Source organism: Mesoplodon bidens, assembly GCF_964165515.1.
Source record: "Mesoplodon bidens genome assembly, contig: HAP1_SCAFFOLD_197, whole genome shotgun sequence".
Classification (NCBI taxonomy): Eukaryota; Metazoa; Chordata; class Mammalia; order Artiodactyla; family Ziphiidae; genus Mesoplodon; species Mesoplodon bidens.
The window spans coordinates 196,888-215,950 of NW_027672364.1; the positions used below are offsets into that span (position 1 = coordinate 196,888).

At 38.7% G+C, this 19,063-nt stretch overlaps 1 protein-coding gene and 1 long non-coding RNA gene across 2 annotated transcripts in view; both read left to right on the forward strand.

The window, feature by feature from the left end:
* Window positions 1-19,063, forward strand: part of LOC308610324 (uncharacterized protein) — a gene marked incomplete at both ends in the record, with an annotated part of 42,817 nt that overhangs the window by 22,631 nt on the left and 1,123 nt on the right. Inside the window, one exon of the mRNA XM_081259501.1 lies at window positions 15,732-15,857. Coding sequence (XP_081115627.1) covers window positions 15,732-15,857 — 126 coding nt within the window. The remainder of the gene's footprint in view (window positions 1-15,731; window positions 15,858-19,063) is intronic.
* On the forward strand, window positions 352-1,575 carry LOC308610323. The gene is made up of 2 exons (XR_014014513.1): window positions 352-410; window positions 684-1,575. It is a non-coding gene; the product is annotated as an uncharacterized lncRNA (long non-coding RNA).

Here is a 19,063-nt window from a genome sequence, read left to right on the forward strand (position 1 = left end):
ACGGCCTTTGCCCAGGATGAGGGTGTTCCTGCCCAGGATTTGGGCTGTCATTCTGGAGAAGGGCCTCACGCCAGGCAGGGCCCCCGGCTCCTTGGCCCTTTCCGCTCAGGTCCATCTTTGGCCTGGAACCTGAAGAGTTAAGAGTCTTTAGCTCGTTGCAATGAAATTATGGCTGGCAGTGGCGCCGCTGTTTGTTCAACAGACCTCCAGTTTTAAACAGTTCACAAAAAGTTCATGGGGCAGCTAAAGATTATAAGTGTGTGTGTGGGTGTGTGTGTAGTCAGCAGGATCCAGTACTGAGCCTTGCCCCTCCTCCTCTTGTTTCTTCACGGCCAGCCCCCCGCCCTGCCCGCACTCCCGTGACACTGGACCACGCTCGGGGCCTCAACCCTCCATCTGACCCTGTGCACGTAAGAACACTTCATCCTGACACTGGGTGTTATTTATCTGTGCGGCGTTAATATTGAAAACCCCACCAGACAAGACCTGGAAGGGCGGGGAGAGGCTTTGAAAGCACCCCGTGGTCCCAGGTGTCTCTAAACTGCATTCCCCTCTCATGCTAAGTCCAGGCCGCCCTTTCTAAAGAAAAGCCCTTTCAAGGGAAGGGGGCTGCTGGCCCTTTTTGAGGGGAGGGGAGAGGGCTCAGTAGGATGATTGTGGCAGCGGCCTTTCTGTTTCCTCAGTCAGGTGCTCAGAGGTCCTTGTCCCAAGGTGACAACTAAAGGAGACATGTAAGAGGCAGCTTGTGTAAGTTTTGAAGACTGGAGCACCAGAAGATTGGGGCTTCGAGGGCACACATGCTTCGTCCCTCATCCTTTTCTTAAGGGTTTGGTGGAGTGACCCTTTGGCTTCTGGTATAATGTCCAAATTTCATCATGACACCCAGCCAGGGGGTGGCATGGTGTGGTCCTCCCACTGCAGCCACGGCCAGGACACTTGCACCGAGGAATGTTGCTCCTCCACCTTTTAGATGAGGCTTCCCTGGACATCTTCCTTTTGGTCTTCCTTTTGTTAGAAGGGGCTGCAGGGGTTAGGGAGGGGAAACTTTGTTGAACGTGCCTTCTGGTCGGCCCTGCACTAGTGGTGGCCTGCCCCCAACTTGATTTGTATGTTCGAAACACGGAAGAACAGCCCGTGAGCCCCGCACAGAACCTTCCTTGATGCCCAAGTCCATCTGAGTCCACCTTTTCGGGGCACTGTGGCCAGCCACTGGAAATGCCCCAGTCTGTCTGAAGAAAGGGACGCTTCCTAAAGAAATAGCTTCTCTAAAATCCCACCAGGCCGGACACAACTGGGAGATCCCTGCCTCTCCTCCAGCTTCATCGTTGAGCTCTAACTACGCGCCGTGTGTCTGCGGCGTGGGGCTCTTGATGAACAGACGGTGTTCTCTTCTGTATAGGGGCCGACGGGGATGCTGGTGGACAAAAGCCTGTGTTAGGACAAAGAAATGCAGAGGGATAGCCTGGCTGGCTTTGGGATTCATAACATATCTTTGGGATCATAACATATCTAACAAGATATAGCAATCTTTTTTGATTTTTTTGAAGTTTAAACAAATAGTGTACTCTGCATGAATTTTGTCTTTCAACTGAATCATTCTAATGTGGAATTTATGATGCTATAGTACTAGTTTACAAAGAAAGTGGAGTAGGCTTCACATATCTCCATATCTTATATTGATGGCACTTAAATTCTAATACCAAACTGTTATTGTTTCATAAACTAGGAGAAAATTGAGCTGATAACGAGCAGGAGAAGCTGGCAGAAACAATAGATTTTCTACTCTTTCTTTCTATTGTGTGTAAGCCTAGTTACCCTAGTTGACCAGTTAATGACAACACATAATGAAATTTTCCTGGCTGCTAATTAATTAGCTCTAATTTCACTAGTTTTGTTACTGGTAAGGCTTCCACTAATTCTATGTGTGAATGTCTTCTTACCCTACTCATCCTATTTTCCTCTTTGAGCTTCCTCAAATGTAGAGAACCCATTTGATTGACTTAAGAGTCAGAAGAGACTTACAATCAGAGAAAAAGCAAAAAAGAATGACTATAATGCCAACTAGTATAACTATTAATTAGAACTTATGTTTTGAGGATTTTCAGACAGAAGAGGGGTAGAAATGATAATAGTTTAGTTTTAGGAAAGCTGTAGTACACAAATAGAACCCCAAATCACACCACAGATAATTTTCCAGGAATTTAATATATCTGATATACACTCAATTTGTGCCCATGAATGGTGAGCAACTGGAAGTAAAGGAGAATCACATAGTTACATTTCTGGACAAATCAGGTTATCAGAATGATGCAATAATGACAGTTTACCTCAGTCACTTCTTAGGCTTTCTTATTTACTATGCTAAATGTTAAATGAGATTCCTGAGTAAAAGCATTACAATGACTTCAGCATTGTGGGACACGAAACACAGTGAGAACTCAGAGCAGGGAAGGAAATAAGTCAGGTAAGCAGGAAAAAGAATTGAAAGAGCTGAAAGATGTATTACTTGGCTGTCAGGTGTTAGGAGAGTTTATTTGTGCTTCTTCTTAATCTTCATAACGCTCTTGTCAGAATGGTAGTAACATACCCATTTTTTTAGATGAGCGACCTTTAACTGTAGGTTGCACTTGATTGTCTGCCAGGTTTTCAAGTCTGTGATGGGGACAGTAATGTCAGAAATTTCAATCCCAGTCAAATCAAGAGCTGGTAGAAACACCATTAAGGAAGTGCATAGTTTTGACCCAAATTTAACCACATTAAAATGTTGTCCTTTCTTCTCCAGGATGATAGTCTGTATTTCAAGAAGAATTCTAATTCTTGCCCCATAACAATTTCTCTTGAGTTCTTTGTGCCAACTAAAGCCTTTGATTGATTTTCGTATTAGCAAAGCCCTGGAATTCTATGCAAAATGCTATGAATAGTTATCTACCTATCTAATTATTTTTAGCAAAAGGATGCAGAGCCATTATCAGATTCTCAAAACTCAATCAGATTATCTAACAGTGTACATTAAATGAGGTAATGAATGCCCTTTCTGGATCCAAACATTATAATATTTTTAATCCTTACCGTGGTGCCTGAAATGTCTATTATCTCTAATTATCAGTAAGGGAACTGAGGCGTCGTAAAGTCTAAGTAAGTGAGAGGTCTGGAATTCAAATCCAGGTCAGTTTCAGTCTTGAACACCCCTAATTCTGTAGCCTACACTGCATTCTATACTCTTACTGTAGATAATCAATAAATGTTCATTTATTTCCTTTACCCCAGTTGGGGACAAAGAACATGGGTGTGTGAAAGAAAGTACAGATCAGTTTTAATGTAAATGATATAATAATAATGCTTGTCAGCAGTTATGGAATATTCATATTGTGCTAGGAGTTGACCATTAAGTACTTTACAGGCATTCTTTTATTTAAAATCTCATATATATAATACCTACCTTAGGAAGTAGGTAATATAAATGTTGCCAAGGTGATTGAAATAACGTGGTCACGTACAGGCAATGAAACTGGGAAAGAGTTTTCTGGGCTGATGGTTGAATTTTGGCCAAGACATTAAGGGGAGAAGGGATGAGCACTGGTGGGGAGACTGAAAACTTATTCATCGTAGGGAGAAAGCACTGGTGGAAGCATTGTACTGCTTGCTTAAGAACTGTTACCCTCATAACCCCAAAACTGAGGTTTTGCTGAAAGCTGAAGGCAGATTTCTTGCAGTGTGAAAAAGAATTTACTGATATCTCTTCATCTCTTCACGTTTGAACACGACTGTTTTGCAGATTGGTTGAAATGACTCAAGTTCTCTTTCAGATCTGGACTAAATGTCTGTATCACAGCATCAGGGCCTATGAAGCAGCATTTGCAAGCCCATACTCACCTCCCCCCTTTTTAGTGTTTTGCACTCTGGAAAAGCAAACAACAGCAACAACAATATCTTACTTCCTTTTATCTATAGTTATTATTAATCTTGTCAAGAAACCCAATTTGATATATTTATGCTAAAATATAAATGAGATTTTTCCAGTTTTATTGAGATTGAATTGATATATAATATTCTATCTGTCCAAGGTGTACAATGTGATGATTGATATATATATATATATATATATATATATATATATATAGTGTGAAATGACAACCACAATAAGTTTAGTTAACCTTAATTCACATAATTACAAATTTTATTTTTGTGATGAGAACTTTCAAGATCTACTCTCTTAGAAACATTCAAACGTAAAATACGGTATTGTTAACTGTAGTGACCAAGCTGTACATGACATCACCATTACTCACTTATCTTATAACTAGAAGTTTTTATCTTTTGATCATCTTCACTCATTTTCCTCACCTCCAACCCCCAGCTCTGGCAACCATCATTCCATCCTTTCTATCATGAGTTCAGTATTTTAGATTTCACATATGAGATCCTAAAGTATTTATCTTTCTCTGTCTGACATTTCATTTAGCATAATGCCTCCTAAATCCACCCATGTGGTGACAAATAGCCAGATTTCCTTCTTTATCATGGCTGAATAATAGTAGGTTGTATGCACCCCATTGTCTTCATCCATTCATCCACAAAAAAACACTGAGGATGTTTCCATGTCTTGGCTACTGTATTGGGTTGGCCAGAAAGTTCATACAGTTAATGAATACACTGTTCAATAAAACTAGGTAAAAATGAAAATTGTGTCTTTTATTTTTACTTCAAATAAATCTTTGACAAAGCCAGCTAGGCATCCCTTTGAGTAATGACTTATATCATGTTGAAATATTTTAAACATATGAACAGTAATAGCTTAAATGACAAATGTTACTAATATTGACACAATTGATCAAGGAGAATATGTTAGAATATGTTAAAATGCAGATGGACAGTGAAAGAACAAATATAACTTTTAACTAAATATTGTCTTGATATTTAGACCATTGGTTAAGAACATGATAACAGGTTTCATCCATTTCAAGAAAGCAGAATATTTGCAGATCACTTAACATTTACTAGGTATGTTAGTCTGGAAGGATATATTTCATTTACATGTGTCATTTAATTTAACCCCATCCCTCTGTAATAGATAGTGTTATCCCTATTTGCAGATAGGAAACAGGCTCAGAAAGATTAAGAATGTTACCTAATTCTAGTAAGTAGCCAAACCTAAACTGATCTAATTCCGGGGCAAAGCTCCTTCTGACACATCAGTGTGGGTCTTTATCTCTTTGAGAATTGTTGAACATTAAAAACCTTCTTCCAGGTAAATGCATAAAGAAACAACATGAGCAATGATATAACAATACAAGTCTCACTAAATAATTAGTGTGTTTGGCCTTGCTTTTGCTGATAGATCTTTTGCAAAATTGCTTTTCTCTGAGATAGTGGACTTCAAATATTTTCTTTGAAGACTTTCCTAAATTATACCTATCAGAAAGCTACTTTGCTTTAAGGCTAAAGAAAAATGAAAGCTTACTTAACTACACTTAGGTGCCAGAGTCATACTATGAACTCTACACCTGCCAGGATTCACGCTAAGATAGGGTGGCTCCACAAACTGTCCATAGTACTGTGATTTCTTTCTGATATTTTGAAGTAGAAATAATTTAATAACTATTCACAAAAGAGAGAAACACTGTTTCTTGGTCCTCAATATCATACTGCTGTAGGCTAATTCTCTCTTGTTACCCCTTAGTATAGAGAGTGTGTTTTGGGGACCCTCCTTCACGATCTTCTCCATTGCAAGAGCATCTTACATAAATCCAGGACTTCTCAAGCAGCCAGTTTTGCCAGATGGTCTTAGGGTTGGTTGTACCCATATATGGATAATCCTGAACTTCTCGAGTAAGGTCCTTATAGAGCATAATGGCTAAGAGAATTGGTGCTGATACCAGACCTGAGTCCAAAGACTGCCTATGCCCCTAACTAGCTGTGTAACCTTGGAGAAGTAACTTAAGCCCCTTAAACGGATTAGATTTCTCACCCGGAAAATGGTATAATAAATGCATCTACCCTATATGGTCAGTGTGTAAATTAATCTAACTTGAGATGGTGCATGTTAAGCATTAGCACAGTGCCTGTCTCTTATTAGGAATACCTGCTTTTATTATTAATTATTCTCTGTATTCCCAGGTTCAGCAAGGTGCCTAACATATAATAGTTGTTCAGCAAATATTTACTGGATTGAACGAGCTCTGAAATTTAAGCATTGGGTCAACAGCAAAGTAGTCACCCCACCATCATTTCTCCCACAGAAAGGGAGAATAGATGGAAGCCAGCCATCATACTTTCTTTTCTTATTCTAAACTTCCCATCCAGGCCCAGCAATAAAATAATCTTCCTGAACCCCAACAATTTCGAGAATTTTCCAAATCACTATTTGAAAATAGTTGGGTTTCCCTAATCTAATATGCCCCAGGACCCCAAGGTCACCAAGCTTATATTAATGAAGTCTAGTTAAGAGAAATGATTACAGTTAGTAAACCAACTACTTATGAGCTCATTGGGCTTTTTAAAATTTACTATCTGCACTTCATAGAGACACAAGTAGTTTGCTTTTGTAGGACACTCAACAGTCAAAGTAGTCTTTTAAAAAGCACAAATCAGATGCTATTATTGCACTGCTTCTAACCTCTAAAGGCTGTCTATTGTAAAGAGATTAAAATTTCAACTACTTAGCCAGGCTCACAGGGACCATGTGGTCTGGTCACTTACTACATCTTTCCCTGACCTTCATGGGGTTCGAGGCACAGTTATCTTTTTCAGTCCCTCAGATGCAACAAGCTCTACTTCTTGCTCTCCCAGCTTTAGATTGGCTAATCCTTCTACCCAGACCAATTTCCCTCTGATCACTAAGGCCTCGGTTCAAACGCCACCACTACTATCTTGACCAAAGAGACCTGCCTCCTCACTGCCTCTCCGTCCCATTGTCCAGTCGTATTTCTGTCGCTGTACAAAATTTATTTACATGTTGACTCTGTCTTCCTCCACCACTGGACATTTGCTTAAGAGCAAGGACTTTGTAATTTTTTGCTCACCACTGAATCTTCCAAGGCTTGCAGCAGACACTGGCACATAGAAGGTGTGTAGGAAATGTGTGTCTAATAAATGAATAAATATGTGAATGGAAGAAAACTGTAAAACACTAACACAAGAATATTCTTCTTTCAAAAGAATAATGAAAAATAATTTCATTCAATAAGAATTATTCTTAGTTACTGATACATGACTTAGTAGTTCCCATTCAATTTAAAATGTTCCATTTTTTCCTGATACTTCACAAGTCATTAATTAAATGTTGCTCACATTTAAGGCCAATCTGTGAGACATTATTTAACTTGTCCAGCATTAACCCAGCATTAACTTAGGTGGGGCTCCACCAAGTACTGATCATGTGACCTTGGCCTTTCATTGCCTCAGTTTTCTCATTTGTAACATGGGTATAATAATAGGCTTATTTCATAGGCCTATGAGGAGGAAAACCTCATATATATATATATATATATATGTGTGTGTATATATATATGTATTTAAACAGTGTCTTAGAATAGTGTCTGGCACATGATAAGCTTTATAGAGTATTGACTGCTGCTACTAGTACTGTTATTATGAGAACTAACTGTTGAGAATAATCCTTCATATAGTGGTTTATTCCACTGAAGATAAAGGAAACTAATAGAATATTAGAAATCTGATTAAATACAGAAAGCCAGTAAAATATACCAAGACAGAAGATGATGAGAGTGTAAAAGCATAGAAGAAAAAAAACGGTTTTTGTTTTTCTTTTTCTTTTGTAAAGAAGGAAAAAGCCTAGAAATAGGACAAAAACTATTCATTGGCTATACTGACATGGAGATCGCTGGTGACCTTCATAAGTAAAATTTCAGGACAGTGGGCAAAGAGCTTACGGTGAGAGAAGTCAGATGGATGTAAATTCTAGAGTAAATGGGACGTGAGGACATGGAAACAGTATATGAAGATAACAATTTTGAAAAGTTCAGACAGGAATTGGCTAAAGAAGATATGCAGGGATTAGGGGAGGAGGGAGGCTTTCATGTTACACGTATAGTTTTTAACATTTTAAGTTGGAGTTACTAGTCTAGAATGAGGTTGAATTTTGGCAAGAATCATTCCTAAGGAGTAGATGGGTTGTAGAAAATGCAGTGCTGTGAAGTACTTGAGAAGATGAGAGAAAATGAAATGCTCTCTGTAGTGCACATGGCCTTTTAACTTTCACTCGTGTAGTAAAAGGGAATACAAAGATCAACGCAAATGCTAATGAATTAATGGATTTGGCAGTGGACTATTTACTGACTTCTGAGTTCTTAATGAGCTGTGAAGCACCTCACCAGCTCAGAATGAAGGAAGTAGAGAGGATGGAGGGACATTTGAGGAGGGCAGGTAAAGCTTCTCAAAAAATAGTCCTTAAGGAGAATTAGAAAGAACGTACTGTAAGTCAGAGCAGTATTTCCAGTCTTGAAAATCCATTTGAAGTTGGTGATTATTAATTTATTGGAATACCAATTTGCCCTGCCACATGATTTTTCTCCAGCTACCTGGATATAAGTTACACAGAGGCAGAAAAGAGTGAGAGATAACAATCGAGGGAAAATACAATTAGTATTTTTTTTAGCTTTTTCCACTTCCCCGCTCCAACTCTGGGGAGCCTTCCCGGACATGGCTGCCCTCCCAGCCTCCAGCGGCACTCTGTTATCAAAGAATTCAAAGAAATGGAACATAGGTTTCCAACTTATTAATTTAGCAAAATCGAAAATTATATATAATGTCTTCTGTTGGCAAAGTTTCTTGCAATATAATTTGGTTCCATCTTTTGGCAAGTAATTTGGCAATGTCTAGCAAGATAAAAATGTTAATAGCTTTTTACACATTAATTCTAATTCTGGAAGCTTATGCCAATAAATAATTTATAATCCAGAAAATTATTATATAAAGATGCTCATTGTTATGTCATTTGTAATAACAAAAAATTGGAAACACCTTTAATTGTTAACAGTAGGAAAACAGTTTAGGAAATTATATCCACTTAGTAGAAAATTACACAGTTACTATATTATAATTACAAGATGATGGAGCAAAATAGAATAATGCTTAATAAAGAAAGAATGAAGAAAGCTGACCTAAATTTGTGTCTTCCTTATGACAGTAATTATGTAAACATATTTATTAAAACTTAAAACCAAAGTAAAGTTTTAAAAGCTCTGTACCAGTAATGGGGATTTTATGTTTGTTTCAAAATATTTTTTAACATAACTCTTATAATTATATTTTTTCTACTCCTTTTCTTAAGAATTTCTGATTATTACCTCATTTTTCATTTCATAGTTTCAAATAAAGTCAGCAATTTTATCATCAGAGAAGATTAGACTTATTTGACAGTTCATAATTCCAAGTTTTTTGGTATAAAAAGACCATATACACTTGTAGGTACTTTCAAAAAATAAGATTTTGAGAATTTTTTTTTTTTTTTGCTTAGTCTTTCCTAGTATGGAGATTAAGCAAACTACCTAAAATTGCCAGCCATTCTTTTTTCGTTTTTCTCATTTTATTTACAGAAATGATAACAAATGAGTCTGCAGTTGCCTCTGCCAATTTCTTAAATCCTCTATTATCCACATTATGAAATCATACTAATATGAATGCTTCCAGTATTTTCAGAGCTCTTTAGTTATTATACTTTAGCATTCTGTATGAAGTATCTTATGTAAGTGTAAAATTTAGACTCAACTTCTGGAAGCTTTTGATTTCTTGGTTCAAAAGTGAGAGATCCTTAGTTCAGCCATATGATTAACAATTACTTGTATAGTAGGAATCTCCTAAATTATTGTTTTATGGATACCTGGCAGTTTTCTTGCCATTTCTCAGAAGTTCTCTATTAAACACATTCTCTCTCTCTCTCTCTCTCTCTCTCTCTCTCTCATACACACACACACACACATTGTGATTAAAAGCACAGACTTTGGCATTATGAAGTCTAAGGTTCAATTTCTAGTTCTGTAGTTTCTGGGCCACCTCACTTTAGGCAAGTAACCTAATATCTCTTAACCTTGTTATTTTCATCTGTAAAATGGAGATTACAATTATATCCGACAATGCTCAAAACATCCGTAATGATTTTAGAGTTTCAGAGTCAGGTACAAGCAGGCACTCAGTAAATGGCTAGTGCTTTTATTACTTTATTATTATTTAGGTCTTGATTTTCCTTGAGTCTGTGAGTCCCCATAATGAAATGTAATTTCCAGTAGATTGAGTAACACCTGTGTTCACCAAAAATTGTAACTGAGTTCATTACTTTCTGTGCAACCCAGATTAGTTTTCTGCCTTTTTTTCTGTGCTGTATGTAGGTGTTCAATCGATTTATTTAATAAATGTGTGAATGCATGCGTGCGTAGATGAATTTTTAAATGTTTCTTTTTGAGAAGGTAGAACAGATGTGACACAGTTGAACAGATAAGAAAATAGTCCATGGAAAAAATGGCAAAGTCACGTATGTGCCCAGGGCCAGCCTAAGGAGAATTACTTTTTTTTTTTTAAGGGGAAATGTGTTGAATAGCTTATTTTAATTATTTTTAAAAGTTAAGTACAGGGACTTCCCTGGCGGTCCAGTGGTTAAGACTTCGCCTTCCAATGCAGTGAGTGTGGGTTCAATCTCTAGTCGGGGAGCTATGGTCCCACATGCCTCACAGCCAAAAATCCAAAACATAAAACAGAAGCAGTATTGTAACAAATTCAATAAAGACTTTAAAAAGTGGTCCACATCAAAAAAAAAAAGTTAAGTACAAAAATTTGCTGATGATTAACATATTTAGCACCAATAAAATAATGTGAGATTAGCTGTACTAAAACAGAATGTTGAGCTACATTCACATTAAGTGACATTATATAGTCTAAATTTGTGGAAAACTTCTGAAATGGCTGATAAAAAGGAAGATGGTGAGTGATCTTTGAGCAGAAAAAGACAGAAAGAGAAATGGCCTTTTCTACATCCTATTGTGCCTCTAAGTAAAATGCTTGGTAATCTAGCTACAAAGCTATATGTCATTTGGCTTTAGGCACCTACTGTGATTTACCTTGTGAAGATCAGATTTTGCCATGGATAGGATCTGTAAAAGTATCACACATTCCAGTACCATTGGCAACCACAGCTACCAAAAACTCCAATTTAAATTGATGAACCTAATATCAGATGATAGTATCATTTACTTGTGGGTGTTTTGGGAAAAGGTGGGTAGGAAATGTATAAAAGTGAATACTTTATCAACTGAAAAAACAATTCATCATTTTGAAAACATAAAATACATTAAAGTTGTTATAGCATCAGGCATTAATATTTCACTGTACTTTAGACATTGCCTACAATCAACATTTTCTGCTCTTTGAAACAAAATCATGCTTGTGGTATGCATTAATCATATAAAAGATTAAACACTGAAAAGAAATTCAGCCTTTAAAGACAATTTGCTTTGATTTATTCAGTGGGTTCTTCCAAAAAGTTTATACCAAGAATTATTGCTTGTTGCATTGGAGTTACAAATTCTTTCAGAGTTACTTAGTATTTTCTGTAATATCAGTATCAAGGAAGGTTAATCAAATTTACGTATTTATTAGGAAATACAGGCACATAATCATAAAACAAGAAAACACAGCCGTTTTTATAGACTTTATTTTTTAGAAGTGTTTTAATTGTACAGAAAAATTGAGAAGATAGTATAAAGTGTTTCCATATACACTATACCCATTTCCCTCTATGATGATCCACTTACATTAGTATGTTACATTGTTACAATCAATTAACAAATATTGATACATTATCATTTACTATAGCCCATCCATTAGTCCAGTTCCTTAGTTTTTTTTTTTTTTTTTTTTTTTTTTTTTTTTTTTTGCGGTACGCAGGCCTCTCACTGTTGTGGCCTCTCCCGTTGCAGAGCACAGGCTCTGGATGCGCAGGCTCAGCGGCCATGGCTCACGGGCCTAGCCGCTCTGCGGCATGTGGGATCTTCCCGGACTGGGGCACGAACCCGCGTCCCCTGCATCGGCAGGCGGACTCTCAACCACTGCGCCACCAGGGAAGTCCCAGTTCCTTAGTTTTTACCTAATGTCCTTTTTCTATTCCAGGATTTCATCCAAAACATCACATTACATTTAGTTGCCGTGTTTCCTTAGGCTCCTCTTGGGTTTGATAGCTTCTCAGATTTTCCTTGGATGACCTTGACAATTTTGAGTCGCTAGGTTTTGTAGGATGCCTACTACTAGAATTTGTTTGATGCATTTTTCATGATAATATTGGGATTATGTGTTTTGGGGAGGAAGACCACAGAGTAGAAGGGTTATTTTGTCAGATCACATCAAGTGTACAAAGTATCAATATGCATTATGAATGCTGAGGTGGACCTTGATCACCAGGCTGAGGTAGTGTTTTTCAGGTTTCTCCATCGTAAGATTACTGTTTTCCCTTTTTCGTACTGTACTTGTTTGGAAGGAAGTCAATATGCTCAGCCCACAACTAAGGAATAGGGAGTTATGCTTAAGATGGAGTACTACATAAACTATTTGGAATTCCTTTGCACTGGAGATTTATCTATTCTCCTGCGTTTATGTATCCAATTATTTATTTATATCAGAAGAACTCATGGATTTTTATTTTATACTTTGGGTTATAATCGAATTCTACTTTAGTTACTTTGTTCCTCAAATTGCTCTAGTCCTGACCCTTGTGAACTCTTTTCAGTTGGCTCTTGTGCCACTCTGAGGTATCCCCATCCTATATTTTTTTTGGAACTTCCTTACTTTCTGACACTATAAGATGGTCTTGCATATAAATCTTGTATATTTACTGCCCCAGTCCTAGAATCAGCTATTTCTTCAAGGATAACTAGGTCTTTTTAGTGGAGAACGGTATTAGACAGCAGGATCTGGGTGTGGGGTGTGCTAATTGCTGCTAGGATGTCATTGCTTCTAGATCTTCTCAGCTGACAGAGCAAAGAGATAATATGTGTGTACATTACCCATGTATATGCACATATCTGTAAGTATCTCTCTACATGACCATGTGTATTAAGGTAATATGAAGCAATATTAAGCTAAACATGAATGTATATTGATGTTTCCAACTTTAATCTGTTACCACATAGATCATCTTAGCCTCATCTCTTGCTTATCTTTAAATTTCAACTCCAGCAAAACACTTGGCTTTTAGAAGTATGAAAATCAAATTGTAGCAACTTTGGGAAGCCACATCATCTAGCAAAATAATTCTTAAAGGGCAAGGTGTATATCATCAAATTTTAATTTACAGTCAGCAGTACTTTTTAACATCAAAAGGCCTCCAGACCTCTGCTTCCAAGAAGATGAAGTAGCCCATTTCTCCCAGGTTCTCCCACTTAAAACTAAAACCCTGAACATAACAACAAACAAACAGGAAGACGCTGAAAGGTGGAAATGAGAAGGCAGACTTAACTAAGGACTTTGGGACTTGAGGAATGACATGGTGATGAGTCCCCTGTGTTTCCTGTTGCTTCCCATACATCCTGGAGAGGGTATTACAGGACCCCCAATCAATAACCACCAACAGAACAACAGACAAAAAAGCTTCAAAAAAACCCCTACAAAACCCTGTTCCCCCTAGCCAAAGTATGAGGAAAGGGGTTGCTAAAGACAGAAGACCATTTGGGCAATAATATACACACCACTCGAGCCAAGTGCCAGTGGAATATACACACTACTCGAGCCAAGTGCCAGTGGAATACTGCACCCATCCCCTACGTCCTGTTGTTTCAGTTGGGCCAAGGTAGGATTTGATCTTCCACACCACCCCACTCCTGCCTTCCAGAAGAGCCAGCGCTCTGATTCCCCACCAGGGTTGTTTCAGTGTGGTCCAGTGGTGAGATGAGCTTCCAACCCTTTCCATGAGCAAACAGACTTTAAAAGGTGGTGCCTGACAGGCTAGTTAACACTGGGCTGCCCTCACACAGTCGTGGGGTCCACTGGTGGGACTTAGCATTCATCTCTCCTGACATCAATAAGAATAGGGTGTTACAGATTGGAGGGAGTAGGCACCCCACTAACCCCCAACACATGATGTCAGTGAGACCCACTGGGGTGCTGAATCCCCATAACCGTCCTGAGGCAGTAAGACAGAATGAGATGGCACAAGCAGGGCTAGTTGGCACTTCTCTTCCTCTTACCCTGGTGTCAGTGGGGCCAGCAGGTAGCTGACCCTCTACCCACACCCGGCATCAACAAGAAGGAATGAAGCGGGAGGAAGGACAGCAAACAGTTCACTTCTCCCCTCCCCTGGTGTCAAGAAAACTACTGGGGAGATGAACTTCCACTCCTACTAAAAGGCAACACAATGATATTAATGTTCCCACTTTTGGGGGGAAGGTGTCAGAAGGGCCATAGGCTAGCTGAACTTCTACTTGATCTCTCTGCAGTGAGACAATGTAAGTGCCCACTTTTGCTGGGGTATTGTCAGTAGGGCCCAATGGAAATCTGTACGTCACCCCCCAGTCCTCATACTACGCCTCAAATAGGATGACTTCCTTCTAAAAAGTAATAATAAAATTAAATGGGATACAGAGTCATATAATAACTCCCAATGTTTAGAATACAATGGAAAAATACTCATGACACCAAGAACCAGGAAATCACAGAATAAATGAGAAAAGACAATAAACATACACCAACACTGAGATAAAACGTCTATTGATATGATCAGACAAGGATTTTAAATAAGCTGTCACTTAAATGCTTCAATTAGCAATTATGCGTTCCTTGACAGAAATGGGAAAAATAGAAAATGTAAACAAAAGACGAAGTTATAACAATAAAAACAAATGAGAACAGTAGAACTGAAAAATACAACAATGAAAAAACTTTGCTCAAGAGTAGAGTGGAGATTACAAAGCATAGAATCATGAACTTAGAAGAGATCAGTACAGTGTACCATATGTACAGAGAAAAATAGACTGAGGGGTAGAGATGGGAGAAAGAACAGGATCTCAAGAACGTGTAAATAGTAACAAAAGCACTAACGTTCATATCATCAAAGTTCCAGAATGAAAAAAGAGAGCAAGTAGGACTGACAAAGTAGTCAAAGAAATCATGACTAAAAAGTTCCCAGTTTTTTAGAAGACATAAACACAAATTCAAGAATCCGAACAAACCCAAAGAGGAAAAACGCAAAGATATCCTTGCCAAGACGCATCATAATTAAACTTCTGAAAAGTGGAGACAAAAAAAATCTCGCAAGTGGACAGGCAGAAACAATGCATCACTTATTGAGAAACACCAATTCCAACGACAGCATATTTCTTGTCTAAAACTCTGGAGTCAGAAGCATTGACATAACATTTTTCAAGTGCTCACAGAAAAGAACGCTCAGCCACAAATTCACACTTTTATCTCCACTTTCCTGTTTGACTTACATTAATGGACTACTAACTCATCTTTCTATATCCGGGACTGCCGTCACCCTTCTCCAAAAATCTAGTCGCAGTATTTCCAGAGTGATCGTTCTGAAAATGAAACAAATGTTTCTTATAAAAATACCTGATTGTGTTATGAAACTTGTCTCTCTTCTAAGTTACCAGTTAAAATCCTTCAGTGGATTCCCATCTTTCTGGGAGTAAAATCTCACATCCAAACTCTCTTTGTCCTTTTGGGCTGCTGTAAGATTATACTGCAGGTTGGGTGGCTCATAAACAACAGGCATTTTTTTCTCACAGTTCTGGAGGCTGCAAGTGCAAGAATAGGGTGCCAGTACGGTCAGATGAGGGCCCTCTTGAGTTCCAGACTTCTCACTGCAACCTCACACGGCAGAAGAGCTTCAGGAGCTCTGTGGGGTCTCCTGTGTAAGAGCACTAATACCGTAATCATTTCCCAAAGGCCCCACCTGCTAATACTATCACCTCCGGAAATTAAGATTGCAACGTATACATTTGGAGGGGAACACAAAGACTAGACCGTAGCACTTAGTGTACATGCAGGGACCATTCATGGTCTGGCTTCTACCACCCTCTCCATTGTCTTCTTTTCTTACACTCCAGTGAGCATTTCTTTTTTTTTTTTTTTTGCGGTACGCGGGCCTCTCACTGTTGGGGCCTCTCCCGTTGCGGAGCACAGGCTCCGGACGCGCAGGCTCAGCGGCCGTGGCTCACGGGCCCAGCCACTCTGTGGCATGTGGGATCTTCCCAGACCGGGGCACGAACCCGTGTCCCCTGCATCAGCAGGCGGACTCTCAACCACTGCACCACCAGGGAAGCCCCAGTGAGCATTTCTTATACTGATTATGAATGGAACTCCTTTCTGGACTGATCCTTAACCATTCATTTTCTGGCAAACATGAATTTATCTTCTCTTTTCCTCAAAAATTCACCCTTCCTTCATGTTACATATCCATTTCAATTGCCTTCTACAGGAAGCCCTACTGATATCCCCCATATACTACTCTCCACAGAATGCATTAAGCTCTTACCGTGTCTTCCTATAGCATTCTTTAATAATTTTTATGGTAACTATGGATTTTCTTATTTGAGTGTCACAATACATTGACTTCTAGGTGGCACGATAATGATTTTAGTAACAGTAACACTGGTGCCTAGTTTAACCCATGGCATACTTTAGGTGTTCAATAAATGTTTGTTGAATGAGTGAATGAATGAATGAATGGTCAATTTGAAATCTTAATCATGTTACTTTTCAAAAATCTGTTAAAAGATACCCACAGTTTTCCAGAAGATTAGGGACTTAGGATCTTCAACTTGATTTAATAGAAGAATTTTTACTCATACATCATGTTTAAATACCTCAAAGTAAAACCATTATCCCAGGAATTTAAGGTTATCCATTTGGACTTGCAAGCCAATAATTAATATATTCTGCCCCAACTGTATTAGATGGTTTCACTGTTCCACTCATATCTCCCCAGCACTCATCATTCCACTATATGCTGATAGACTCATGCTACCACCTGCAATTATCCACCTTAAGGCAGGCCAGAAATGTACAGGAGTTAATGTATCTGGGTGTAGCTTTCAACCAAGGACAGAGGGGACTGGAAGATAAGTACTTCAAGTTTCTCACCGATTCTTGGGATAACTCTGAGACATGTTCTGTAGAGTTTCACAGAACTCCCCTGAACTACTGGCAGCAGTTCCCTGCAGGAGTAATTTATTCAGCAATGCACCTCTGTTGTCTTCCTTCCATGCCTCCATTCTCAATTCCCACTCCACTTCTGAGTTTTCTGGAAGCACCTCCCAGATGAACAGTTTGCATTCAAATTACTGCCTCAGGTTCTGCTTCTAGGGGAATTCAATTTATAGCCTCCTAACGATCCGGTGCTCCTTACAGAGCCATCACTGGTACAAGTACCAAGGCATGGCACATTATGTATCACTCCTCCTAAATCCTAATATTTCTAAACAGATAGGAAAGAGTATGACCTTGAAGAGAAAAATCGTTTATATGAGAATGGCCAATGGATAAAGGGAAGGAGAGACAGTGCCATTTGTTTTCCATTAATGATAGTGTGAAATTTATGGGCAGATGGTCTAACAGGTGTGACTATAATTTGAGGAGCCTGCTCCCTTGGTTACAGAAGACTGCTATTTTTATTATTATGGAAGCACAACCTCATGACTTTATTGCTTCACTTGATGTAGCCTTTTCCTTTAACCTTAAATCTTTCTACATCACTGAATTGCAGCCAATAGCTTTATTTTCTCCCTATGGCTCCATCACAAAAAAGGCACACATGTGCACACACACACACACACACACAGAGTTTTGTGTATGCCAGTGCTTGAAAAGACAAGCTCATGGTGCATGTATGCAATGGATATTGTACATTACAGGTCTCTGTGAAATAGTCTTCTGCAGGTTCCTATGTTTATTTTATGAATAATGAACTTTAGTAAAGTTAATTTCCTGAAGATCTTGATGAAGACTGAAGAAAGGAAGTAAATTTTAAAGAAAAAGACTTAGAAACTTGCCCTTTTTGCCCTCTCTTTGTGTCTTAATGAACAAAGGATAACTGGGCCTTTTTTGAAGTCTTTGCTTGAGTTGAAGACACAAAATGCAACCTGTACTCTTATCATAATATGTACAGTTTATGAGTACACAAACTTATAAACCGTGAATTTCCCTAAAGTTATTATACCATTTAGAAGATGTTTGCTTGGACGTTTACTTAAAACCAAACAATTGAGGTCTATAAGTCCAAATAATTTCTTTCTCTCTTGCTGTCTCCATTTCAGTTTCCTGAGTTTCTGGGAAGGCCTGGTTTCCCCAAAGGAACGATTTCTGGTAGAAGTCTGAAGGTCTGACCCAAGAAAAATAATCCAGTATAGCCAATGAATTGAGGACAAGAAGGTTTCCAATCAGGTAGGAACATTTAATCTCATACATTACAATCACCTTAAGTAAGGTGTGCTGATAGCTGGATATGATTTAACTGCTTGGAAAAAGTTGCATATATAACCTACCTCACAAGGAAGCTGGTCTCAATTCCCTTAGAGGTTGTGGTGTTTATCGGAGAGTGCCTTGGGGGAAGACGAATACAATAACAGTATGATGCTATTTTTTTTTCATTTTTAGCTCATTGTTGCCAAGTACACATGGTGATCTTGGTGCCTGTGGTTTAATCCCAGGAGGTTAGACATGTGGAACAACACATTAACCCTTTTTAGTATTTTCTCCCAAGACAAATCATTTTTATAGGTTGTCTCCATGGTCTTCTAGTTCCTTATCAAAATTAAGCATCAAGTCTTCTAAGTGAGCAAAGCCCCGGTCAGTGTGCGGAAATCAGCTTGGTTCTTACTGGGGCACATCTTCTTGGTCTTGGCACAAAGTGAGTTCACACAAGGAGTTAGAAGGAGGAGAATGGGGCATGCGAAAGGGGAGTTCTGTGTTCTCATTTACCTATGCATGTTGAACCTCCACTAACAGTTTTATTTTCATTAGCAATTTGTGCTAAAAACTTAGGGTAGGGCTTCCCTGGTGGCGCAGTGGTTGAGAGTCCACCTGCCGATGCAGTGACACGGGTTCGTGCCCCGGTCTG